Raw genomic sequence first — 27,740 nt, 5'->3', positions numbered from 1 at the left:
CCATAACCAGTTAAATTTGTTAATGATAGATTCTAAGAGGCTTGCATGACTGAGCGTCTCCTAAACATAGCAGCAGTTATGAAAGCTGATACAGGAAGGATCGGGAGAATTGGACCACTAAGAGCCGCCCTACAGTTCAGCTTCTTTGGCTTCTGGCTCACACCGACTATTGCGGATTGGACAAGCTTAGGACGGAGATGTACGCGAAAATTGCCTAAGCAGGCTTTCCCAAATATCTAACTTCACCTTAACACGATGGCGGACCTCCGGTTAGAATCGTAATTAAGGTGTCAACATGTGGGCAGCAGTTCTGCTGTTGAGTTGGAGTGTTCGGCAAGTGAGTTTTATTATGAGGTACTACAGAAAGAAAGTCCATACATGAGCTTGACGCCTGGCGCACGTTCTTTTATCTGAACACGTCAATAATATGTGCCTACAATATATATTATGCAAAAAAGTACTTCTTTTTTTTTTCTTGGCTAACTTGACTGTCAAAAATGCAGGAGTGGAACAATTGTCTGGGGTCCTGAACACACTCAGTACCTGGAACGCGGCCACTTTGGTTAGGGCACGTTAGCTGTGTCGAAAAGCCTGCTTACAGAATTTCACATATCTCCTATTAGAAGGCGATTAATGCCACGAAAACAATCGAGTTGGGGAAGAGTCAAAGCAAGAGAAAATAACAAAGAATAAAATCATTTTACAAGCATATATGCATTCTTTGTGACATTGATATTCTGCAGGTATATACTTCTATCTCTTATAGTTATCTATAACCACGCAGATGTCTGGTTGTGTGATGGCGCAGCACAGCAGTTGTCTTGCCGCAGTGGGGTTCACGATCTTCATTGGAGGAGGAGGAGTAGATTTTAATGAACAGAAAGGAGGAGAGGTCGGCCTGGAGAGCGTGTCTCTAGCCTGCTACTCCTCACTGGGGAAAGGGGAAGTGGGACATACAGGGAAAGGTAGGTGGCGGGTGATTATGTTATGGTACAATGAGATACTGTATGCACGTTGTCCAATATGCGGATGCACACTGTAGACGCAATATACACGTAAGAGTAATCTTGTCCATACCCAGGGAAAGGTAGGTGGCGGGTGGATGTTATGGTACAATGAGGTAATATATGAACATTGTCCTATATGCGGATGCGCACTGTAATCTTCATTGGAGCACGATATATCATCATCATCATCATCATCATCATCATCATCATCATCATCAGCCTGGTTACGCCCACTGCAGGGCAAAGGCCTCTCCCATATTTCTCCAACAGCCCCGGTCATGTACTAATTGTGGCCATGCCGTTCCTGCAAACTTCTTAATCTCATCCGCCCACCTAACTTTCTGCCGCCCCCTGCTACGCTTCCCTTCCCTTGGAATCCAGTCCGTAACCCTTAATGACCAACGGTTATCTTCCCTCCTCATTACATGTCCTGCCCATGCCCATTTCTTTTTCTTGATTTCAACTAAGATGTCATTAACTCGCGTTTGTCCCCTCACCCAATCTGCTCTTTTCTTATCCCTTAACGTTACACCTATCATTCTTCTTTCCATAGCTCGTTGCGTCGTCCTCAATTTGAGTAGAACCCTTTTCGTAAGCCTCCAGGTTTCTGCCCCGTAGATGAGTACCGGTAAGACACAGCTGTTATATACTTTTCTCTTGAGGGATAATGGCAACCTGCTGTTCATGATCTGAGAATGCCTGCCAAACGCAGCCCAGCCCATTCTTATTCTTCTGATTATTTCCGTCTCATGATCCGGATCCGCAGTCACTACCTGCCCTAAGTAGATGTATTCCCTTACGACTTCCAGTGCCTCGCTGCCTATTGTAAACTGCTGTTCTCTTCCGAGACTGTTAAACATTACTTTAGTTTTCTGCAGATTAATTTTTAGACCCACTCTTCTGCTTTGCCTCTCCAGGTCAGTGAGCATGCATTGCAGTTGGTCCCCTGAGTTACTAAGCAAGGCAATATCATCAGCGAATCGCAAGTTACTAAGGTATTCTCCATTAACTTTTATCCCCATTTATTCCCAATCCAGGTCGCTGAATACCTCCTGTAAACACGCTGTGAATAGCATTGGAGAGATCGTATCTCCCTGCCTGACGCCTTTCTTTATTGGGATTTTGTTGCTTTCTTTATGGAGGACTATGGTGGCTGTGGAGCCGCTATAGATATCTTTCAGTATTTTTACATAGGGCTCGTCTACACCCTGATTCCGTAATGCCTCCATGACTGCTGAGGTTTCGACAGAATCAAATGCTTTCTCGTAATCAATGAAAGCTATATATAAGGGTTGGTTATATTCCGCACATTTCTCTATCACCTGATTGATAGTGTGAATATGATCTATTGTTGAGTAGCCTTTACGGAATCCTGCCTGGTCCTTTGCTTGGCAGAAGTCTAAGGAGTTCCTGATTCTATTTGCGATTACCTTAGTAAATAGTTTGTAGGCAACGGACAGTAAGCTGATCGGTCTATAATTTTTCAAGTCTTTGGCATCCCCTTTCTTATGGATTAGGATTATGTTAGCGTTTTTCCAAGATTCCGGTACGCTCGACGTCATGAGGCATTGCGTATACAGGGTGGCCAGTTTCTCTAGAACAATCTGCCCACCATCCTTCAACAAATCTGCTGTTACCTGATCCTCCCCAGCTGCCTTCCCCCTTTGTATATCTCCCAAGGCTTTCTTTACTTCTTCCGGCGTTACCTGTGGGATTTCGAATTCCTCTAGACTATTTTCTCTTCCATTATCGTCGTGGGTGCCACTGGTACTGTATAAATCTCTATAGAACTCCTCAGCCACTTGAACTATCTCATCCATATTAGTAATGATATTGCCGGCTTTGTCTCTTAACGCATACATCTGATTCTTGCCAATTCCTAGTTTCTTCTTCACTGTTTTTAGGCTTCCTCCGTTCCTGAGAGCATGTTCAATTCTATCCATATTATACTTCCTTATGTCTGCTGTCTTACGCTTGTTGATTAACTTCGAAAGTTCTGCCAGTTCTATTCTAGCTGTAGGGTTAGAGGCTTTCATACATTGGCGTTTCTTGATCAGATCTTTCGTCTGCTGCGATAGTTTACTGGTGTCCTGCCTAACGGAGTTACCACCGACTTCCATTGCACACTCCTTAATGATGCCCACAAGATTGTAATTCATTGCTTCAACACTAAGGTCCTCTTCCTGAGTTAAGGCCGAATACCTGTTCTGTAGCTTGATCTGGAATTCCTCTATTTTCCCTCTTACCGTTAACTCATTGATCGGCTTCTTATGTACCAGTTTCTTCCATTCCCTGCTCAGGTCTAGGCTAAGTCGAGTTCTTACCATCCTGTGGTCACTGCAGCGCACCTTGCCGAGCACGTCCACATCTTGTATGATGCCAGGGTTAGCGCAGAGTATGAAATCTATTTCATTTTTAGTTTCGCCGTTCGGGCTCCTCCACGTCCACTTTTGCCTATCCCGCTTGCGGAAGAAGGTATTCATTATCCTCATATTATTCTGTTCCGCAAACTCTACTAATAACTCTCCCCTGATATTCCTAGTGCCTATGCCATATTCCCCCACTGCCTTGTCTCCAGCCTGCTTCTTGCCTACCTTGGCATTAAAGTCCTCCATTAGTATAGTGTATTTAGTTTTCACTCTACCCATCGCCGATTCCACGTCTTCATAGAATCTTTCGACTTCCTGGTCATCATGACTGGATGTAGGGGCGTAGACCTGTACAATCTTCATTTTGTACCTCTTATTAAGTTTCACAAGACCTGCCACCCTCTCGTTAATGCTATAGAATTCTTGTATGTTAGCAGCTATGTTCTTATTAATCAGGAATCCGACGCCTAGTTCTCTTCTCTCCGCTAAGCCCCGGTAGCACAGGACGTGCCCGCTTTTTAGCACTGTATATGCCTCTTTTGGCCTCCTAACTTCACTGAGCCCTATTATATCCCATTTACTGCCCTCTAATTCCTCCAATAGCACTGCTAGACTCGCCTCACTAGATAACGTTCTAGCGTTAAACGTTGCCAGGTTCATATTCCAATGGCGGCCTGTCCGGAGCCAGTGAGGCCGCCATTGGAATATGAACCTGGCAACGTTTATGCCCAAGTGCAATGCTTGCCTCGCGTGCACCCGCGCGCATGCAAGGATCGAGGTCACGCGCTCAGCGCGCACCAGAGCACGTCGCGAGCCAGGGAACGCGCCTCCAGTTCGATTGACCAGCTCACTCGGTCTACCATCTTGGCCATCAGCCGATAAGAGGTAAGCTATATCGCTCACACAAAGCCTGTCTGTATGTGCCAGCCGGCTTAATATGTTGATGCATGATGCTGCGCAGAACGGGCATCCAGTAATGCTTCAGCCGCTGCATATCGCGCATGCTGCTAACGGTCTTCTTTTTTTTTTTAACGCATCTGATAAAGCTCCTTATTCGAAGCACAGTCGAAAAAGTTTCAGTCCATAAAGAGCTCTATGGAGGGTCGAAAGCGGCAGCGAAATTATAATATCGCTGCCGCACGACGACGCGGAGCTCTCGCTTCGGTCCATCGTGCTATCGGCCGGCTCGCTATCTTATCGGATGAAGATCATTGCAGCGCTGCATGGCGTTATATGTGTTTGCGTTAGACTAAAAACATAACATTATACGTTTAATTTATTTTGAGTAATGACCCTGGACGTCGGCAGGGTCTTCACTACAGGCAAAAGGCTGGTATGTCTGGGAGCGAACGTTTTTGTACCAACCGCGCAGTATCGCAATTTCTTTCTACATGGTACTGCCATGTACTGCATTCGTTTCCCACGTGGTTTCCCAGGTGGCGAATCAGTTTCTACGTCAAGACGCACAAGGTGGCCAAGCGGTAGCTCGCGATGTTTCGCTACACTCGGCCCGACTCGCTTAATGGTAGCCCCCTGGGCCGCTAAGTAATAGGGCAATTTTTTTTTTTAATGATTAAGGATTTTATGTCGACTCACAGAGTCGCTTACGCGTGACGCGTAGTAGTGTCTTACCCACCGGGCTAAAACGCACGCTTGCAGAAGACGATCGAATATACAAGGGATGTTCCGAAAGTAAGTTTGGTCATTTATTTTCACACGGAAAATTTATTGTCAAAAAAAAAAAAAAAAACGCCATGACATCATGAGCTGTACGGCTTGCACTATTTTTCCATAAAGTCTCCACCGATATTGAGACATTTGTCGTAGCGTGCAATCAGTTTGAAGAAACCGCTCTGGTAAAACTCGGTGCCCTGCACAGGCAGGCTACTCTTCTTCGTTACACTATGAATTGTCGCACAGCTAGCCTGCTCCACCTCAGCATTGTTTGATAAGTGACGTCCTGAGAGTGCGGCTTTCAAAGCAGGGAACAGGTGCCCATTGATACCGGATAACAGCACCCACTTCCAACCACACTGTCAGCGCACACCTATCTGCCATCGTGATTTGTACTCGATCTCGGGCATGCCGGTTTGATGCTCTCTCTTCTTCGGCATGCGTCATTCCTCCTCCGCTGGTGTTCCTTCTGTCGTTGAACCAGCAACGGGCGAGAATTGTTATGCTGATTGTTTGTTTCACCTGTGTACCATCTTCTCATTAAAAAAAAAGACTACTTTCGGAACGTCCCCCGCATATGAACCATATGAATGTGTTGTACCGCTTTTTCTGTATTGTCGCGCAGCACAGACAGATAAGTGGTCAGTGAGTTGATAGATGAGGGGTTATATGGGTATGATCGCGGTTGATAATGCGACGCGGATAGATAAGGTGCTAAAGAGCGGTAAGAGCTTATAGAGGTCGGAACAATTGTGATCAGGTTGATAAGCACCGTTGAGGATTGATAAGTGTCGGATCAAGTCCGATAAGGTTGATAAGGCTTAATAGGGGTCGGGTCGCTTCCGATAAGGTTGATAACGAGCGGGTAGGGCTCATAAAGTTGGGTCGAGTCCGATAAGGTTGATAACGATCGGCACGGGCTGATAAGGTTCGGACATGTCCGATAAGGTTGATGAGGACAGCTAAGGGTTGATATAAGGGTCAATAAGAGTTGGATTGAGTCTGATCAGGTTTATAACGACCGATAAGGGTTTATACTGGTCGCATCAAGAACCAAAACAAATTACAAGGCCAATAAAGCACACATTTGGTGAACCGTCTGCTTTTTCGATTGCCGTAAGCAACATACGTTGTGTGGTATATGTGGAGATAAGCAAGTGGCACAATGCTAAAACTGTTGAGTGGAGTTATCATAATTTTTACCTACACTTTGCGCAGGTTCATACAGTTGAGTGTAGTGTCAGGCAGATGCTATGCTGTCATGTGCTGCACTGTAGAAAGCGTAGTTTTCATGCGATACTACCGCTATAAAAAATGGCTTCCTGTAGGTGGGGGGGGGCTACACTTTCTTCTACACCAGTTAAAAAAATATGGCAACTTCCTACACAAGCTACTCGTATAGCCAGTGTAGGTAAAAAAAAAAAGCTCTACTCACTGAGCAGCCCGATTAAAATGGACCATGGAGCGAGCTGGAGTGTACGTGCGTGTGTCGAAATGTCGCAATACCTTCCGCGTACATGAACACCTTTTGTGTCATGACGTCATGATACATAGACCTTATTAAACGAAACCGGAATTGGTTCCTGGAAAAATAGTTATAGTAAATAGGATGGTTTTCATAGTTTCGGAGTTGAGTATCATCATTTTATGCAAAAAGAAAGTAACAGAAGGCATCAAATTTAATGCCAGTACTCTTTTAATGTGAAAGTGTTGCAGTGCTATTCAGTAGCTACTTGCAGTCTCCATAGCAAACAGCATATTCCTAGAGGCATATTCATCTGCACTGTGTGATCTGCTCCACACCTGTTATCTCCTTGCTACCCTACTATAGCTATAATGTTTGGAGACCCACATGTACAAGGAATGCTAGATGGCCTTTATAAAGAATGTGGTTCTTTTGATAACTGCATTCATATTAGCTCTGTTATTGACATTATTGACTGCACCAAACACTATCAGAGCCAGCATCCTTGCCTATTTTGAAAAATGTAGCATCTTTGATCTCTTGGGAGATCCAGTCAAAGCCATTTTTCGAAAATGCAATGCTTAAACCCATGACAGCCCTCCTCCTTGTTATGACTGCTCTCACTTCAAATGTTTACAGCCATTGGACAGGGTCACCTATCATGCTTTGCATGTACCCACCCTAAGAAGTTTACAACAGTATTGTGATATTTTCATATGGTTATTTCATAAACAATAATGAAAGAAACAACAGAGTATTTTGATGTTAATGCTCAACAAACTCAAAAATGCAGATGCTCAAAACTTTCAAAAAGTGCAGTCAACCGTGCCAATAACAAGGCTGTCACGTCTGGAACTATGCCCTGCGGAGGAAGGGTCAGTATGCATCGTACATTCAACAATGGTGCAAGTTACTTGTGAGATAGAGCAAAGCTGGCTAAAGTCGTACTGAAATTTAGATTATACTGTGCAGCTGCTACACTTGCGGCAAGGCCATACGTACGAAAGAGCTACGTGGCCGTCAACAGCCATCCACACCTCTTGTTGCACACTAAGCTTGACCATGGAAGGCTGACATCAGTAAAAACAATTTCTTTTCTATGTGGCCTACAACCACGCACACAATAAGTGGATGTACCCATTTGACAAGAACATTAATTTGCGTTAAGTCGTTTTCTAGTCATCCTTGTGAAGTCGCCTCATGTAGCAGCACTGCAGCACAAAAGTGTGACATTTTTGATGACGCACTTAGCAACAAGTAGTGTTGACCAGCGCATGCTTATTGGAACCGCACAACCTATTCTTCTAATGTTCACATATGCTTCCAACGCTCGGCATTCGTGATCTTCTCTTCTTTTGTAGTGAGCCACATCGAAGTCATCGAATGACAACATTGTGCTGCAGCTTCTGCTCCTGCTGTTCTGATGTACCCTGACAAGGTCTAAAGCGCTGGAAACAAGGAGACAGTGGCAGCAAGGCCTAAAATGCCCACAGATTGCGACACAGATTCACAAAGCCTATATAATCTCAGAGGCACCGTCTCATGTGTCATGAACGGTTATGGGTTCATCACAGTAGAACACCCACGTAGATCTGTGTTTGTACACAGGTCAACTATTTTAAACCCGAGGCCAAATGACATGAAGAATTTAGGCCTAAAGGAAAATGACAGAGTAATCCTGGATGCCGAAGTAAGTCCAGTAAAGTTTAAAGTACGTTACCAAGCGATTCGTGTAAGACGCCTCGAATCTGAGAATGAAGCTGCCGCCAGCCCCATGAGTGTGTCAATGCCTTGTGCAGACAGCAATATGAAATTAGAGAATGAAGTGGGCACTATTAGCTGCGTCAGCAGAGACGGTGGATCTCTGAAGTTTGGCCCAAGAGATGTACTCTCTGCAGTCTTTGACAGAAGCTGTATTCCTGGAACACTTTTGAAGCCATCCGAGAAAGTTTCAGATATTTTCTCTGTCGGCGACAAGGTCTGCTTCCATGCGCGGGCTATTAAGGACGGCACAGCGTTTCAGGTAACATCACTGACCACTGTCCGACGAGAAGAATCTAGTGAAGTTTTTGTGTTTGGCCAGACGCCTACAGGATATGCAGCGAGTAGTGTAAAGAAAGAGGTGACCTGCACCAGCTACTGGGGCAATGCAGATGAATGCTCCAACTGGAGAGGCATTGCACCTGCCAATGAGTGCTCCAGTGTGAACAAGGGCCTCGTAAATCAGCTCATTCTTGTGCCGTTTACATCCGACCCCCGTGCACCTTTTCAGAGACCTTGGAGCACAATTGAAAATGGTGCATCAGCCATGCACTCAGCCTGGCAACAACTCTCCAAGGACACCAAAATACCTGCTTCAGCAAATGTCCTTCCTGGTCCCATCAGCGCTAACAGCAGCAGGTACAGTCAAGTGTTCCATACTGACGTTGCACCAACAATGTCGGTGCCAGCTGTAAAGAACAGTGACACTGAAAAAAAGGAAGCGTTTCCAGCAGAGTCGAATTTAGTTGACTGTGGAAGAAAAATCTCCACCATGGAACACAGTGCCCCAGTCAGTCAGGGCAATGGTCCGAAGGACAAGCCCATTTTTTTGCCAGCTAGTTACGACAACCGTTCTGAAAAGCCCGAGTGCACACTCGATGACGGCCATTTCTCCAAGGAGTCCTGGGAGCACAACGTCCCTGTGCCAACAAGCCGTCGTCCTGCTCCTGCCAGCACTGATCGGCCACCGTGAGTACATTCATGTTTACACAGCTTGGTCTCGCAGCAGCGAAAAATCATCCTCCTCCTTTGAGTAGCATGAAGCAACAAAGGAAACTTAGACAATGGTTCGATGTCAAAGAAAAATTCTGGTTGGTATACCAAAGACTGGTCCAGCAACATTTCGCAGAAGTTTTCTCTACCACCCGAGTTTAACCAGAAGGCTGGCAGATAGCTTGATGCCAAATTAATCAACTCGGAAGTATGGGATCACCAAATATAGCAAACATGTTCCGCAGGAATTTTCCTAATGAGCCAAGTTTCATAAAAACAAACATTGTCATCAAACCCACAAGTGGCACAAAGCTACAGAGGAAGAATGCACAGGTGGTGACTGCAATTATCTCACTGCATATTTATTTCGAATCTTGTGCTTGGGACAGCCGGAAATGAGTGCAAATTTGACGCCATACTGAGTTGCTAGAACTCTGGATTATAGCTGAAATTTTGGACAGCACTAAAATGAGCTCATTTGGCAATGCTTGAACCGCATTCTGAATTAAGGCATCTCATGCATAGTGCTGTTAAAATGTGATATGGCTGTAACTTGGTATTTTTCCTTTAGTGTGCCCTCAAATGTTAAGGAGAAGCAGTCATATGGGGACGCTGCTCCTTTTTGCTGTAGGCAGCAGTTATAAGATGGGAAATGGGCAGATCATGCTTCTTCATTAACCATAACGACATCAAATAGTATAGAAAAGATACCGGGATCACACTGACTGTCGTGCAGTTTCTAGCCGAGCATTCCAAACAATATGTGATGGCTGCTTTTCACAAGGAGATGGACGATACTTGCATTGAGAAATCATCCGTCCCATATATAAAATATCTGGCACAAGTGAAATCCATTTTTCGTAGCCTTGTGTGAAGCAAAGTGTGTGTACAGGATAGAGCGAAGAATACTGCTCAGCTGTAATGAAGAATTACGTCTGCCATGCAGCTTAGCAGAACAGAAGTTGGGCTTGTACTGACAAACATGTGCTGTAGCACAAGAGACAGCTCACAAGAATAAGGAAAGACAGGGAGGAATGGTTACAACCAAACAGAGTCATAAAGGCTCACATTAGAAAACATTGAAGAGCTGGTTGAACTAGAATGTTTAGAACTGAAAATGTAGCTTAAGGTACTACATTTCAAGTTCATTGAGCCATTCCATGTTTCTAACTTCAACCTTTATGATCATGTTGTTTTGGTGTAGTGATTTCTCCGCTTCTTACCTCATTAGTGTGAGCTGAGATGAACTTGACTAATTTTTTAGAAGCCTTAGTAGATGTTTTAGGCATGGAGATCAGTGTTGTGCAGATAAGTAGAAGTATTCTAAGGTGGCTTAATCATAATTAGAACATTAGCTGGTTTTACTCTGGATTCTGGCGTGTCTGGTTTTTCTCCTCGTATATTACATTAGGCACCCTAGTTTTCTAGTCTGCCAGATTTTAATGGCTTTAGTTCTACATATGACAAAACGTGCACATACACACCTCTGTGCATGAACAAACACAAATGCGTGCAAGTACGTGCAGGTATGGATGCTTGCATAAATTTATATACAGTGTTCTTTTATAAAGTTTTTTGCAATCCAATATTGCTTCAAGTGTTGTATTGAGGTTTGAGTTTTTAAGTGGGATTTCACAGCAGACCCACTTGATGGCTCGGTTTCATCTGACAGCATTGTCTACCACAATTCTCTTTTCTTTTCTGCAGCAGATACACAATCACTTCCGAGAGGACAACTGGACAAGGCTTCCACTTTGACACCACATTTGTCAGCAACGGCGAAAAACAGTGGGCCACACGAGTAAGTGATGGCCTGCCTACCACCGCTGCTGATGAAAGGCAGGCAACTGTGGCTGTTCCCAAGAAAGGCAACGTAAGCGATAAACCCGGTAAGAAGGAACCATGTACTTTGAAGTGTGCTATAGAAGCACCAGCATGAGATTTTTAACTATTTTTTTTCCGTAAATGAAGAACCAAAGCCTTAAAACCCTAAAATAATAAAAAAAAAATGGCAGGCAACACACCGTTCCAAATAATTTACTTTAACACTTGCTTTTATGAACTAGTTTTACTCTCCAGTGTCGTGGAGGTCGGCGCGTGATGATTTCATCACAGACTAGCTCGTTCCATTATCGAGATTGCTGCAGCTGCCGCACATGAGTACAGCCAAAGGAAACAAGTGTGTCACTGTTTGAAACACTGTTCCGGTGTTCTGGCAACAGCAGCCAGAACATTGGAAGTGAGCTTCATCCCAAGCCACCTATGGGTTCATTTGAAACCTGTACGTACAGTTCTCGTTGGAATGTCGAATGGAGATGTACACTGCATTTACTCTACATTCCCTGTGATACCGCTGCAATTGGGGACCTTGCACCGGCATTTTCCCTCTGACAGCACACCAACTCTCTCCTTCCTCATCCTCTGTTCCTGCTCTGATACTACAAATGACGCTTGCTGCCTGTCAATAAATCTTGGCTGAAGACATTTGGCCAGAAATTTGGAGCTCAAAACCAAAACTTGACAAGAAGAAAAAATTAGGTGCATCATTCATAAAGAGGATCAGTTGGTATGGTTAGTTCATATTTAAAACAGCACCAAAAAAACATGGACAAGGGAGGACACAGGACAAGCACTGACTGCCAACAACACCTTTTCAGTGCTCGTCCTGTGTCCTCCCATGTCCGTGTTTTTTTGGCGCTGTTTTAAATATGAATGATCCGTACCAACTAGCTCGCACCCAAACTCTTCTGGGTATGGTTAGTGCTCATATTGCGTTGGTTCTTTCCTCATCTATGGGTGCAGGTAAAGGCTTTTTCCGGTGTGCAACCACATAGCTAAATTCAAGGTACTGCATAAGTAAAAGTAAATGATCAATGCTATCAACATAAAGAATGACAAGAACAGACATGTAAGCTGCTTCTTGTTCTTCCAGTTTTGTCTTTGATATGATCGGTGTTATATTTTTATCTTTCGATGATGGCAAGCCCGAAGATAGGTTTAGTTGCAGAGTAAGAGATGCCACCCCTCTTTATTTTTTACCAATGCTGGAGTCATATTCTTGACAGAGTCGGGGAGCATGGCTTTCAGTGTAACCTGATGGGCTAAGCAAGTGGGAAGAATGCCCATTGTTTCAATGAGCCATGGCATTGGATGCCACATTATGCAAAGGTGAAAGTACTGATGCTGAAAGTGATAAACTGAGAATGTGGCACCTGGTTTAGCCCCATAACAGTTTCTCAACTTAATGAGTAGAACATAATGATGCATCCACATTGCTTCTTTGCAGTTTTGTAGTTGAGCTGACTGCGCATTGCTCATAAGAAGACACACTTATAAAAAAAACTTGAAATCAACACAGTTATCTGCGGCATCTATGCACGTAAAACGTGAGTGGAGCAGATTGTGATAAATTCACTGTTTTAATGTCAGCTAGAGTGACACAGAGAGGAATGCTTTCTCATCTTGTTTCTTTATTCGCGTTGCGTCACTTCGCAGTCATTCCGGCTTCTTTTACTATACCTGTTATGTTAGTGCATCCTTGCACCAGCTTTCTTTACATTTGTCTTGCAGTGATAAGTCTTTTCCGACTTTGGCAAAGATCAGCGTGAGAAATTAGTGAGGTTTGTTTGGGTGTGTTACAGATGCTGTTGCATTAGAAAAACTTGGCTTGGACAGTGGATGTGTAAGTAGCTGCTTGTGTTTGTCTGTTAAGTATATAACACTGTATATGTTTAACATGTACAGTTAAACCTTAATATAACGACAATTCTCGATATAACGAAGTATTAAAGTTTTTATAACTGGCTGTCCATACGTACAACACCACGTATTTGGAACCCCAGTGTAACGAAGTATGCTTATACACAATTTCAATATAACACAATTTAATGGCCACTGCAAAGAATTACTGACGCAGTAAATGGAAACTGCCGCGGGCACAGATGATCAAATCGTTAAATTACATGTGGTTGCTTGCAAACGTAACTCTCAAATCGCATGCTGACAGAGCGGCTGCCGAAGTGGAGCAACATAGTAACGAGACCCTCTCGCTGACATGTTGGAAGTCCAAGTGCAATAAGATCCTATCATATCATAAGAAGCCAACAAACACTGACACCAAGGACAACATAGGGGAAATTACTTGTGCTTAATACATGAAATAAAGAAACAATAAATTAATGGGAATGAAAATGGATGAAAAAACAGCTTGCGGCAGGTGGGGAACAATCCCACAACCTTCGCATTTCATATTACTATATTATACCTTCATATTATGATATGACTAATAAAAATCGGGCCCCTCGGTTAACCCCCTTTCTTCTCGTTTAAGATCCTATCGTGCGTCGTATGCTGTGGGTGCGAGGGAAAGCATGCGACTGTGAGCCGAGAAGGATAATGGCTTGATGCGCACGCAAGCGGAAGTGGCACACGGTAATGCGATCAAGTGTGTGGTATTGTTGTGGGAGTTGAGGGAAGGAGGGAGGGGGGGGGCGGGCGAGCGCATGATTCCTCTGCCTGGCCGTCGCCGTGCACGGCGCGGCTAAGCGAATTCGCGGTTATCGCACGCCACCTTGGAGGTAATCTGTGGTGGTTGCAGAAGCTGGGCCATCCGAGACGTCGTGTGCGCTGTCTTTCCCGCGAGTTCAGTACCTGGAGGTCACGTAATCTCGAGTTCCAGAGATGCGTTGAAGCGACAGGCAGACGAAGCGTTCGTTCCCCTCTGCCTGCATGCACTTTTCGTGACCAGTGTCATCCCTCTACGGGCGACAATATCAGCCGTGGGGTGGGGAGTGGATGCGAAAGCGTCACAGGCTTCGTACTGCCTATGTGAAGAGATCGTCGGCAGAGCTTGAGATCGCATCTTTGGCTGCCGACTTTCAAATTCGACAAATATTATTTTTTTCTCTCATTGAAATTTTTTTCCGATTGCCCAATAATTCGGAAACTTTTGCGGCCCGTTCCGTACGTCTAAGAAGACTCTGCATGCGACTGTACTTATTTGACTAAAAGGCGAAATTTAGTATAACGAAATGATCGAATTATCCGGCGGGTCGAATTAAACAAGATTCAGAAAAAGCTCCAAACGCACCGCTGATTCATTTGGTTGTGTTTGCTCGAGTTTAACACGCCTCCGAATCAAACGCGTGCCCACTGCCTATGTCTTCAGAGTAGAAAACTAACATAAGACATAAAGCTCCTAACCAAAGTATACATCTAATGCGCACCCGATTTTTTTAGAATGGCGGCTGGTTTTCTAAAGTCAGCTTTGCCGCACGGTTTAGAGTCAGCTTCACCGCTTTGCAGCTGTGCTATGAGGTAAAACGCACGGATGCCGCGAAGGCGGTTTTGGTTCCATATCAGATTGCACTGTGCAGATAATTTTCGGCCCAATTTCCTCGGAAAACAAAAGACGCCTGTTAGAGTCGAGTAAATACCGTAATCAGACATTGTGAGCTACCATTATTGCTTGGAAATTTTCTTAGGGCAGGCCGAAAATAGACGTTTTCGACAGGAGACGGTGTGTTCAATGCGTTCACTGTCCCCTCAGCTCCGCCAAGACAGACACTGCTACTAAAGGAGTCGTTATTGGAATCACCATAGGGGCCAGGCGCGTACGTGCTTACTGGTCATGATCGAAATAACGAAAGTTTAGGCCCATAGAAAGGCACGGGCACCAGCCGGGACCTTCGATCGGGATTGAATTGACTGGAGTCGTATTAAAGGAAGTCTACTGTGTAATGAAAGAAACTGCCAACTTCAGCGACTTAGTTATATTGACATTTAACTATAATTGACCAAATGCTGATGTGTCTGCCTTGCGTAAAGAACTATCTGATTGCACATTTTACAGGTTAGCCACAACAGCAGCAACTCCAGTGGTCCACCTCCCTGGGCACCCACTGACACAAGGTTATCCTCCCCAGGGTGCTGCGTGTCTGTGCACAGTAATACAAAAGCAGTGGTCGAGCGAGTCCAAGAGCGCTCTGCAAGAGTCAGATTTGGACTACAGGGAATCTCAAATTCCATAGATGTCATGGCAGTTTGTCTCTACAAGAATGGAAGAAACATCACGGGTGACCTCCGCTGCGCTCTATCTGAGGGTGACGAGATCATGTTAGACTACATGATTGGAAGCACAGGTTATGAGCTGTTGATCCACTGCAATGCGGCCTGGCAGGGACAGAAGCCACAGGGAGTGCCTTACGCCACTCCAGAAGAGTTTCGAGAGGTGCTGTATGCCTACAGGGCCAGCGATGAGGGATCCCTGCCATCTGCTGACTGGCGGAGGCAAGTTCCACTGACTGTTTCTTGTTCATTGCAGCATGAAGGCCCCATTGCAGATCATTGAATGCCAAGTGCTATAAAATATTGGACCGCTTAAGCGGCCAAGTTTTTTTATACTGTAGATACTGTGCATCACAATATTTAGCAAAAAAAAAAAAGATTGATACCAAAAGCAAAAAAAAATGCAGATTACTTTTCACCAAAAGTAATGAAAAACTCGGAATGTTAAGAGCCCCCAACAAGGCACCTTGGCATGCCTTCATATTGTACGGCACTCGGAACTTGGAAGCCACATTCTGGGATTTGTGTCATATCTGCAAACCACCAGGTGCTCATGCTATCTGTTCAAATGCTGTTTAAGGATTATTAATAAGAATAGACAGTAAACAGCCCTGGAACTTTGCCTATATTTCTTCAGTAATATCTACTACTAATTTATAACCAATAGAGAAAAAGTGACTACTCATTTATAACCGATAGAGAAAAAGTGAAGTTTTGTTACAGCTGGCCTTTCCGTGAGGGCTGACTGTGAAGTAATGGCACTGGTTCGTGTTTGGAGTGAGTACTGTCCTTTTGCTTTAATACATGCCACAAAGCATGATATGAAACACACATTTACTTCAGCATGTAATATCAACAGTATATAAAAAAAGGAAAAACAAACTTTTAAGCTCCAGCATGTGGCTTTCATTTTTTGCACACTTGATAATTTTTCGAAGTATTTATCTTTCTGTGAAACTTTGGTCTTGTTTAAATGTCAGCATAGTATGCATTATGAATTACACTTACTGCAAACATTTTTGCTTTTGGCTGTCATGAGCATGGAGCACACTATAATATGCTTCAAGGAAGCCACACAACTTCATGGCAATTACATATCTGATAATTACACAGGCTAACAAGACTACTAGTCTCCGAACAGGCTACAGTATGTGTGATGTTGCGATCCCCATAGTCTCAGCGGAACTTGCAGACTAGGTGGAGTTAAATTTTGGAGCCTGTCTTCCCGTGTTGCTGTTCTTGTTGCAACATGCTTATAGCTGCTAATGTGTTTGCCTGCTCACCAACAGCACTGATCGCAACTGCCCTCGATCGGTGGAGAGCTACAAAGCAACGGTGGACCCAGAGCAGCTGCCATTGCAGGCAGCGGAAGCACCCGGAACAGCTGCAGGTTAGTACGAAGAAAAAAAGAAAGAAAAAGAGTGCATGCAATTTACCTGCAACACTAGCTCAGTGGATACGGACTACTACTGCTCATTACGAAAGCCTCATAGGCTTGATTCCGAGCTACCGCAGCAGCATTCCAGTGAAGGCACATTGTGAAAATGCTTGCGTCCCAAAAACTGGGTGCACTTTTAAAGAACACTGGAAAGCATATTTTTTAACGTTCTGTGTCATCTTACATTCTTTATGACCTTTGTTGTTGCCTCGGACATGCCTTGCATGCCATAATGTCAGTTGGAATTGGCCACTCATTCTGTCATCAGATTGTTATTGCTGATTATGGTCACGTGAAAGGTTGCGCTCTCATCACTGTTTAGAAATTACGAAATACCAACTATTCCATTCCCATGCCTTGTGTAATTGAGTTTCTAGACATATATTACCAACACATGCACAAATCAAAACCTCTCATCCATATTTCTTTGATTATTGGCACTGATAGTTATAATTGCATAACATTTTCTTCATTTTTTCCTAATATTCCTTAGGAGCTTGCCACGAAGACCGACAGGCTCTTGATGTGAGTAGAGTTCTTTTGCTATAGGGAGTTGCGTAAAAATAGGTTTGTTTTGATGAATTGCCAATGCTGCAGCCATTAAACTACAATGGGAAAATTGAATTTCCTGAACAAAATCGAAAATTTCTTACACATTTTTAAATTTCTCTTCCTCTGCCTTGTATTTTTTTTTTAACTACTTTTAGGTCTTTCCCTGTTATTCTTCAAAGTTGTTTAGACTAGTCCACTTGCTTTGCAGCTTACTTGAAAGTGAATTGTTTAACATTCAGTACTAAGTTTATTGTAACGACAAATACTGTTTCTTAATCATGTGTGACATGCATCGATGTTCGACGTCGTGAAGATTACTAACTTGAAAAATAACATAAAAATAAGATTTAGGTAGCTAATTACCTACTTCCACAAGTAAGCTTATTAGTTCACTTTAGGGCACAGTTGCAATTGCAAATTTTTTTTTTCAATTGAAGCCAAGTAATTGTGAAGCCATGCCTGCTTAGCAAAAATCCTGAGACGAGCAGCAGTTCTGAGACATCCGTTATCAAAATTCATGGTGAAATAGATAGTTGCTGCAGTTAAAGTTCCTTGTACAGTGTTGTGACCGTTTGTGTGTTTGTCCCGGTGGTGCCACGCATGCTGAGGCTATGCAAGTGACATACCTGCAACGCCTCGTAAATGTAATTCAAAGACTGACTGTGGTGACCCAGTGATGCTGCCGGCCTAAGTGTCTAAACTTTTGACTGAATCGAAGGATGATGTCTCTGATGGCTTCGAGTGATGTGCAATAAGTGTGGGCTTTCTGTGCCTAAGAGGTGTGTTGGTTGAACCTTTTCTGCTAGAATTTGCGGGGCATACAAAAATATTTTTATGGAAATTAAGTGCCCTGAAATGGGTAAGGGCCCCATTTCACGATGAAGTGTACAAGTGTGCATAATCGTGTTTCATGATGCCACCCGAGTTAAAATATGTGTGTCTTATAAACAGGCGCGACTTACATGCCAATTTTTTCTCCCCAACTCTCGATAAGTAGGAGGTATGACTTATACAAAGGTGTGACTTGTAGTCCGGAAAGTATGGTAGTTTACTATGTTATTGACGTTTGTATTGGCATTAGACTAATGGGACTACACCAAGCGTTCATTAGGCAACTAGGCCTATTAGCACTGACACTATAATGAAATGAGGCTACGTTGACATGCAGGTGCATTGGCCAACTAGAACTATCATCCTAGCATGCCACAATGAGTACAGCTTCAATTCTGCAATTACAGTGAAATTCCTGGTGCCAATAATTAAAGCTAATTAGTGAATTTGTGGACTGGCGACCTCATTAGTAATTTCAGATGTGTCCAATGTCTGCTATAATGAATAACACATTGCCAGAAAACTGTTCCCGTATCTCCCACAATGTCATTTTAATAGGTTTCCTTTGTTGAAAAAAATTGCATAATCTCGTTAGTTTATTAGGCACCATAGCAATACTGAGACAAAACCTATAGGCTAGTACAAAATTCCTGCAAGACCACTGCAGGGGACTAAGGAATAATAGAATAATGTGTTAGAACCACAAAACTGTCATAAGCGTGTTGTCACAGCCGTTCAGACGTACTAGGGGTCTCACTCACGGTCTCACTCGAATACAGTTGCTGCTGCATTCTCATAGCCGGCGGTGCTCACTGACGGCTCTGATGCAGTAGTGTTTTTTTTTTTTTTGCAAGGAATACATGCTGAAAGCAAGTGTTGTTTATTTTTTCTTTTAGGAAGTAACCCTACGAAGGTTGGCCGCACACATGAAGAATGCAGTCGAAAGCCAGATCCACCAAGTGATGCAGAGGGTGAAGCTTGAGTCCCTGAGGCGCTTCGGCATCCCTGAGGAAGCAATTGGCGTGAGGTTAGCATTCAGGATGGCTTGTGCGTGCTCTGCCAACTGCGGGAACCTTAACGTGCAGTTAGTCTATGGTCACGAGACTAACGTCACTATACCGAAATTGCATCCAACACGAAAATACAATCTTTATATATGAAGTTCGTTATAAGCATATACTCATTGCATGCTGACATCGTCCCGAGTTTTTTTTCTTACTCCGTTATATCCGTTACAAGTTGATCCCGGATATATATCCAGGGTGACCAGAGGTCATGCTGCTATCAGCGAACATATTGGGCATGTTCATGCATGATTTGCAGCAAGAAGGGTGTCAGGGCACACATTTATGCAGGCTCTTTGCTTCCACATTTAATCCATTTCCAAGCTATCCTAAATAAGAAAACATGCAACAAACACTTCAAAGCACAAGGTGAACTGCACTGTGACATTTTGGGCGACAAGGGCTTTTAGGGTTAGCATAGTTAGCCTCACGATCAGTCCATTTCCACAGCACAAGTGGCTTGTGACATTTGCATGCAAAAAAGATGGTCCTTGACGTGACCTTAGAGAACCTGTTCGGTAAATTCCCACTTTTCACTGTCTTGGAAACCTGTCCAAGACATGCAGGGTTTTCAGATAAGCTTCAGACAGGCGTATTTACATATCTTAAATTATTGATATATCAAACTATTGCATTATCCCCTTCGATTTCATTATCTCCAGGATCAATTGTATTACTCGTTCATGACCAATTCATTCAAAGTTAAGTTTTGTGGCAGCTGGCATTCAAGTGATGAGTGACCACAGTATAGTGTCATTGGTTCATGTTTGAAATGAGTGTTGTCCTTTTGCATTAGTACGCAGCACAAATCAGAGAGCGAAACACATGTACTTGGACATATAATATCAGCAGTAGATGAAAAAAAGTTTGACTCCAGCGGGTGGTTTCCATTGTTCACAGACTGCTGATAATTTCTTGAAGCGTTTATTTTTCTGCGAAACCTTGGTTTCGTATAAATGTCAACATAATGTGCATGATGAATTGCACTTACTGTAAACATTTGTGCTTTTGGCTGTCATTAGCATGGAGCATAGCGCTAATGATTACACAGTCTAACAGACCACAAATGTGTAACAGGCTACTAGTCTCCAAGCAGGCTACAGTATGTGTGATGTTGCAATCCCCATAGTGTCAGCGGAGCTTGCAGACTAGGTGGAGTTAAATTTTAGAGCCTGTCTTCCCATGTTGCTGTTCTTGTTGCAACATGCTTATACATGCTAATGTATTTGCCTGCTCACCAACAGCAGTGATCGCAACGGTCCCTCAGTGGAGAGCTATAAAACAATAGTGGACCTGAAGAAACCGCCGTTGCAGGCAGTGGAAGCACCCGGAACAGCTGCAGGTTAGTACGAAGAAAAATAAATAAATAAAAGGATGCATGCAATTTACCTGCAACACTAGCTCAGTGGATGTGAACTACTTCTGCTCGTTACGAAAGCCTCATAGGCTTGATTCCGAGCTACCGCAGCAGCATTCCAATGAAGGCACAGTGCGAAAATGCTTGTGTCCCAAGAACCGGTGCCTGTTTAAAGAACACTGGAAAGCACATTTTTTAATGTTTCATATCATTTTCCATTGTTTATGGCCTTTGTCATCGCCTCGTACATGTTTCGGATGCCTTAGTGTCAACTGAAATTGGCCACTCGGTGTGTCATGTGATCATTATTGCTGGCCGTTATAATTGTATTGCTCTTCCCTGTGTTCCCATCAGTGTTTTATACTTATTGAGTGCCAGCTAACTGGCTCCCGAATGTTGGTTTTAATTGCATTTCTAGACATGCATTACCATTCCACCCAGAAGCTGGGAATATTCATATTTCTTTGATTATTCTCACTGATTGTTATCACTGTCACTTTTTATTTATTCTTATTTATTCGAAAAGCCTGTAGCACCATGAAGGCAGTAATGCCGATGTCATACAGAACATATATACAAAACCTAAAAACAAAAGTAATGCACCTATAGATAGCATGTTTACAAGAACAAAATAATTAATAAAGAGAAAATGAGACATCCACCGAAATGTAGCTAAGTGCTACAAGGGAAACCCATACGGTTTCCTTGAAAGGAAAGCTTTGCAGTTGAAGAAAAATTCGTCCTGGTCTGAAACTCGAACCCGGGACCACCACCTTTCCGGGGCAGCCGCTCAACCACCTTAGCTAACCAGGTGGCTTGCAGATGGCAGGCGAAGTCGAATTTATCAACAACTCGGAAGCAAAGGCAAGAGTTTGATGTAATAGTTCTGCAGAAACCCGCAAGTTGGAGAGAAGTAATTAACGAAGGGAAGATGAGACATCCACCCATACGTAGCTAAGTGCTTTTTTTGAACTGTGTAGCTTTCCTTTCGAGGAACCCGTGTGGGTTTCCTTTGTAGCACTTAGCTACATTTGGGTGGATGTCTCATTTTCTCTTTATTAATTTTTCTCTCCACCGTGTGGGTTTCTGCAGAACTATTACGTCAAGAACAAAATAAATGCACGACACATTCATTAAGCAATATTCTTTAGAAGTCAACGAACTTTTCGTTAAACTGGGATGCTACATGGACAGAATTTATTAGAAGTAAAAAAGCATAACAACTTCCTTATTAAACAATATTACTTAGGAATAAATGAAACTCTGCCTCAGACTGGTAACCTTCTATGCTATGCATAAGTTTGCTCCCCTGTAAAATGGTGTGCTATCTTTTTGTTCTAATCTTTCTTAGGAGCTGGCCACAAGGACGAAGAGGCTCTTGAGGTGAGTAATCTTGCATTGTTACGAGTACATTTATAAGAAAAAAAGTTCCTTTTGATGAATTGTTGATGCTCTAGGCACAGAACCACGATGGGAAAGATTAATTTCCTGAACAATATAGAATATATTAAGAAATTCTTGCTTTCATTTACTTTGTCATGATTGTTTGGGGGCTTAATATCAGGTCTTTTCCTGTTGTTCTTCAATGTTTATTTAGAATTGTATGTGTGCTTTGGCACTTTCTCAGGTACTGAATGTGATTCAGGAATATGTTTATCCCAAAAATAAATACTGATTTTCTTTCTTCTAATCACCTGTGAGGAAGTTCAGGTAGCTAAGTACCTAACTACCAAACATTTAGTGATTAATTCACTTTAAGGCACACATTGGAATTGAAAAATCGAAGCTAGGCAATTGCGAGGTCATGACTGGTTAGCAAAAATTCTGAAACTAGCAGCAGTCTCGACACTTCCATTCTTAAAATTGTGAAATACCACGTTGTTCCAGTTAATAGTTCCATGATAGCTCCCTTGCACAGTTCAGAATGTCACTAACGAAATAGTCCACACTTAATTGGTTTTAGACTTAAGATAACTAGACTAACCAAGTAGGACTATTAGCACTCGCACAGGAGGGTACATTGACAAGAAGGTGCTCTGGCCACCTAGAACTAATTGCCCTAGCACACCACAATGGCCATAGCTTCAATTTCGCAATTACAGTGCACCAAATAACACTGGTAATTCAAACTGAATTAATGCTTTTGCTCACTAGGGAGCTTATAATTTATATAACCATATAATGTCCACCATATAACAAACACTGCACTACCAAGAAATCGTCCCCTTATCTCTGTGTCATTTTAATACGTTCTTTTTTGAAAAATCTTGTATAAACTCTTGCATCATCCTGATAGCTTAAAGGGACCCTGAAACAGTTTTGTTGATTTTGTACAAACATACTGAGTCATTAGGGTAGCTCCTTCTGGTCATTAAGTGACACATTTAGGCGCCACGGTAATTTATCATAAGGTCTTAGAAATGTGCATCGCTACTGATTGCAGCAGCGCCACGCCCCTGAGTTTTCAGCCACCCGATCCCAATTGATGCTCTTGGCCCAACTGACGTCAGTTGGGCGAGCTAGCTGAATAGCTACACAGGTTGTGTCATCGATAGCATCTTCAACTTTATGGTAAATAAAGGTTATTCTTAATAGTTGGAATGTTGGTCAATTTGTTTCTACAAAAAAAAAAATCAACAGAAAGAGCATACAAAACGACAATTTATCACTGCACTGAAGCACTTCTGGTCCACAGCACATGTCGTCTGCTTGCGTTACAACGTGCTCCATGTTGACGCCAGCTGCATAGTCAGTGTTGGTCTTGAGCTTTCTTTTCACAAGCATCATGGTTCACCCTTGTCGCGTTGTAGGATGTAAACGTAGTGATGGGCGACATGTCAAGCTGCGACATCATGTCCTTCTGCAAGGCAACAGACGAGCAGAGGGGCTGCAGTGCATAGGACTGTCGTTATCTGATCAGTGCCAGGATTTACACGTTTGCGGCAGTCACTTCATGCTCGAACACTACTACCATAATAGAGAGATTTAGCATGTCCAGTATTCGGGTAAACGCAAGTGGAAGAGGACTGGGCATTTTACTGGATGAGCGGTGGTGCATGAGTGAACAGCCTGCTCGGTGCAGCCATCTATTGGCACAGAGTTCACCCAGACAAACACGGAGCTAATATAGCAGTAATCAAGTGCATTCTACTTTGCTGCTGGTGTAAATTTCGGGCAGGAGCGTAATTGTGAGCACGCTGTCTTTTTGAATGTTTAAAATGCTTTGCACTTTGTTACAGCAATAGCAGCTCTGTGTTTGGCTGGTTAAGCTCTGCGCCACCAGGTGACTACACCGTGCAGGCCACTCACGTTTACGCTAAGGTTACGCTAAAACCCGTTCCTCACAGCGATGGTAGTATAGAGGGGCTTTACGCCTCCACCCACCCACGAAAACATCCAGCTCGTTTGTGGTTCACGAAGTGCCGGACATGCGCAGCACTGCAACAGAATGCTCGCAACACATGCTGTATGGATAGCTCTCGCGGGGGATCGACGGCCAGGTGGCTAGCAGAGAGATTGGAGAGGGCTTGCGGCCTGGCTTCAAGGCACCGGAAGTAGATGACACGATGTCACACCATGACGCGAAGCTAGTGAAGCGGAGCTTAGCTTCGGTCACTCAGCGAACGAGTTGAGGAGGAAAAACATGGCTAGGGAGGAGGATAACCTGTAGTCATCTGTAACTCTGTTTATATGGGACGCTTCACTGAAATTGTGGTGCTGTTTTACTGTAGTTCTACTCTATGCATACAAAATTTGTCCAAACCGTTTCAGGGACTTTTTAATGAGCACCACATCAAAGCTAAGACAACACCATTTAAGCTGGAACAAATTTCTGCTAGACCAGTGCAGTGATCAAGATTAATAAAACAATGTGCTAGACTAATACATATCTCTAGTGTTCTCGTCGATAGGGATATATTTGTTGAAAGCAAGCATTGGTTCTTTTTTTTTCTTTCAGAAAGAAATAATGGATAGAATCACTACGCAGCTCTGGAAAGAAATTCCAGAAGTCATTCACAATGTGCTGCAGGCCATCCGGCTGAAGTTCCTGGTGCAGTGGGGATTGCTACAGAAAACTACAGCAGTTAACTACAGCGGTTACTACAGCGGTTAACTGAGGTTAGCCTTCAGAACAATGTGCATCTTTGCCAAATGTGGGAGTTCTTAACATGCAGTTGAGCCTTGTTATAACAAATTTGCATCTGACACAAAATTTCTTACATGCTGATACGATTGGCAAAAAAGTTAGGCTTAGATTGTTATATCAAATAATTTGTTTTATCCATGTTGGTTATATCAAGGTTTAATTGCATAACGAAGTCACAAAAATCTGCACTTGCTTCACTGAATGAAAATTTTGTTTGACATAAACATCAATTTGAGCCTAAGTAGTTGTTTATCAACCAAGCGTCGACATCGTCATGAAATTCATATTCAGGGCACAAGCCTCTGCCCCATTTTCTTGTGCATGCAGCATGTGTGGAAATGTCAGAAGGCACAAATTTACGAGTAGCATTTTGGTATTTTCACCTTGCCCTACCGGTACACTGGACAGCATAGAAATTAATTTGGGTGAGTTGGTTGAAGGTCATGATTAAAGAGCAGCACAAAACACCCAAGTCTGGGAAGCGTGTATAAATGAAAGGACTGAAGCCACATTTTCTCTGGCCTGTTTATTGCCTTCCTTTTGTTGCTTTTATTGCCCTTGGGTTTTTCTGTTCTGGACTTTCTTGGACCTGTGATGGTTGCCTAGTGCTTGCGATGTAGTGTCCAATAACCCCACTCCCCTTGTATGCTCGTTATCCAATACGATCTCTGACCAATTAGGTTCACTCAGTAGTCAGCACCTGTGCTTGTAGTTCTTATGCTTAACCACACTCCTATTTTATTCTTGTACTCTGGTGCTTGGTGTTGCTGTTACGTCATTGACATTTCTCCAAGCTTTGCAAGTTTTGGCTTAGTTCATGTCTAATTTTTCAGGAGCTTGACATCTCCATCATGTTTTAATAAAGTGATTAATTGAGCGAATAAGTGATTTATTATAGCCAGCTGGGTGTGAAAATCGGTGAGACAAAGTGAATAGGCACGGACGGAGCGCTTTTGGGTCCATCCCTTTATTACGTTTTGGTGTGTATTTGCATGCTAGCTGACTGTCTCCAAGCATTTGCCCCAAAGGTAATAAATTTCATGCGTGTTCAGTTTTTGTATACCTTATGAAGCAACAGTCCCTTAAGTAAGCTTGTATTTGGCAGAAAACAATATCCGTAATATTGAGGGCATTTGCAGAAACATCCAGTAGGGGGAACCCCTGCAGTGATTAAATTCAGTGCCGGCAGCCAAACAGAGAAGCTGTTTTTGATTTGTGAAGCTTTCTACAGAATGACTGTTTCATGTATTACACTTCGAATTTACAGATGTAAGGTTACGCCAAATCACATTATTTGTGCACCCGTTGTGCTTTCAGTAGGAGAAGCACTAGGTTTTGGCCATTAGGTGAAATGGTGCACCGTGACTGCTGCTCAAAGAAAAGTGTTACCATGATGATTAGGCGGTAAATACGCTTCTGTCTGCAACACCTTCCAGGTAATAAATACATAATATTTTGCAACATGAACGTACGAGACAGTGGCACAGCACAAAGGGAGACTAAATCATTTTCCAAATCAAAGTGTTCTTTAAAAGCTCTATTTTGTTAGATTCGCAATAACGGCTCGATTATAGGGGGTAACAAAGGTCAAAGTTATTTTGTGAATGTCGCACCAACGCCTCAGCACTGGTGTGTCAGTGTGACGTTGCAGAATTCAAAAACATGTTTTCCTGCTTGGGCTGCATGGGCTCGGTAAAAGTTCCCGAATATTTTCATCTTCAGTCTTTGGCTCCTTTACAACACAGTGCTGCCCAGCTTCACTGATAAGCGATTACGTAGGCCCAAGCAGGGGCCATCAAACTCCTCGATGTCACTGCTAGCTGGTGCAGGAATGTCAAGTTGTCGTTGCCACCGGTCTTTCTTTTGTGAGCATTTTCTGGCTTACCAGGACGCTTCACGTGGTAAGAGTGATGTTTTTGGTATCGTTGAAGGTTGAAGGGTGATTTACGAATATACTTGGTATAAACTTTCTGTAATGTCCTTTTAAAGCTACCTTGAACTACATGACACGTTTCTGTATCTTTCTTTCACATGTGGCGCACTACCTTTCGGTCATGAGTGTGAGCAGCTAGAGAGAGGCGTCTGGATAACTGCGCTCCCTCCTGTCCTCATTTGGCAACACCAACCAAAACTAGCAGAGCAAATTTCAACTCATAAGTAGCTTGGTGGTTGCAATACTCTGTTGTTAGCCACAGGGCCTTTGAGCTCGAATCAATGGTACAGCCACCATGTCACTGATGGGTACAGAATTCGATACTACCCATGTAGCTATGATTTCATTGTGTGTCTAAGTACTCCAGCTGACCGAAATCGACCCACAGCTCTAACCTAACATAAATAGTTCGGCTATTAATAGCAGATGGGAAGCTACCTGCTGCCAAGCATGATGTTATAGGCTCAATTTCTGAAATTCCCGTAACATTAAGCCGAGGGAAATGCAGAAACTTAAGTCTTTCAAAAAATATACAATTGCCTTCACTTTCTGATGGCCAAGTTATGGCTTTGTCATGAAACCCCATAATTAAATTTGCATGGACAATTTCTGTCGGTTGACGTTTTGTAGGCTGCTTAGAACATACATGAGATAAAGGTAGACCTATGTGCAGGACATTAATGCACCATATATACACTTTTTGACATGCATCAGAGTGTTTCATGTGGTGAAAGTAGTAACGCTTGACTGTTCACTTTCAGGTACACTTGAGTGACAACTCAAGCTGGAGTGGTCTGTTCCACAGCAGTCAGTGACACTTCGGCATGAACTTTTTGCAGTGCCTCAAATCTGCTCTAAAGCTTTACTGCTACTACCACCACTGCTCTGTGATAAACAGCTTTCTTTTTTGTTTTTCTTGCATGACGCCATTTGTGTCTGTTAGGTTGTTTACCTTAAAAGCAAAATACAGTATTTATAACTGAAAAAAAAGACACATTCTCGTTTCATTTTCTACACTTACAATAAATGTTACCAATCTGTCCCAATTTTTCTTGATGTGGAACTATGTTTGGCCATTACAGG

At 43.1% G+C, this 27,740-nt stretch overlaps 1 protein-coding gene across 7 annotated transcripts; it reads left to right on the top strand.

Annotated features, from left to right (window-relative positions):
• The first annotated feature begins 4,083 nt into the window (after positions 1–4,083).
• Positions 4,084–27,703, top strand: LOC142557453 (uncharacterized). 7 transcript variants are annotated; one of them, XM_075669307.1, is made up of 12 exons: positions 4,172–4,261; positions 7,877–9,245; positions 10,980–11,158; positions 12,911–12,951; positions 15,121–15,557; positions 16,625–16,725; positions 17,267–17,298; positions 19,053–19,183; positions 20,465–20,562; positions 21,929–21,960; positions 24,536–24,696; positions 27,419–27,703. In XM_075669307.1, the coding sequence occupies exons 2-11, from the start codon at positions 7,999–8,001 to the stop codon at positions 24,689–24,691; spliced, it is 2,454 nt and encodes an 817-aa protein (XP_075525422.1). In that variant the 5' UTR covers positions 4,172–4,261; positions 7,877–7,998; the 3' UTR covers positions 24,692–24,696; positions 27,419–27,703. The 7 variants fall into 7 exon arrangements, with proteins under 7 accessions (XP_075525424.1, XP_075525422.1, XP_075525421.1 ...); XM_075669306.1 differs by having other exon boundaries at positions 10,977–11,158; positions 20,468–20,562; XM_075669303.1 differs by having other exon boundaries at positions 10,977–11,158.
• Positions 27,704–27,740: the final 37 nt, after the last annotated feature.

Source organism: Dermacentor variabilis, chromosome 9 (genome assembly GCF_050947875.1).
Source record: "Dermacentor variabilis isolate Ectoservices chromosome 9, ASM5094787v1, whole genome shotgun sequence".
Classification (NCBI taxonomy): Eukaryota; Metazoa; Arthropoda; class Arachnida; order Ixodida; family Ixodidae; genus Dermacentor; species Dermacentor variabilis.
The sequence above is the reverse complement of the archived record's forward strand: the minus strand, read 5'-3'. Positions and strand labels throughout refer to the sequence as shown.

Excerpts from the sequence above, each read along its gene's own strand:
- LOC142557453 (XM_075669303.1), top strand. The coding sequence starts at position 7,999 with ATGCCCACAGATTGCGACACAGATTCACAAAGCCTATATAATCTCAGA. Across the intron at positions 16,726-17,266 it reads AGCACCCGGAACAGCTGCAG|GAGCTTGCCACGAAGACCGA; the intron begins GTTAGTACGAAG and ends AATATTCCTTAG. Across the intron at positions 21,961-24,535 it reads AGGACGAAGAGGCTCTTGAG|AAAGAAATAATGGATAGAAT; the intron begins GTGAGTAATCTT and ends TTTTTCTTTCAG.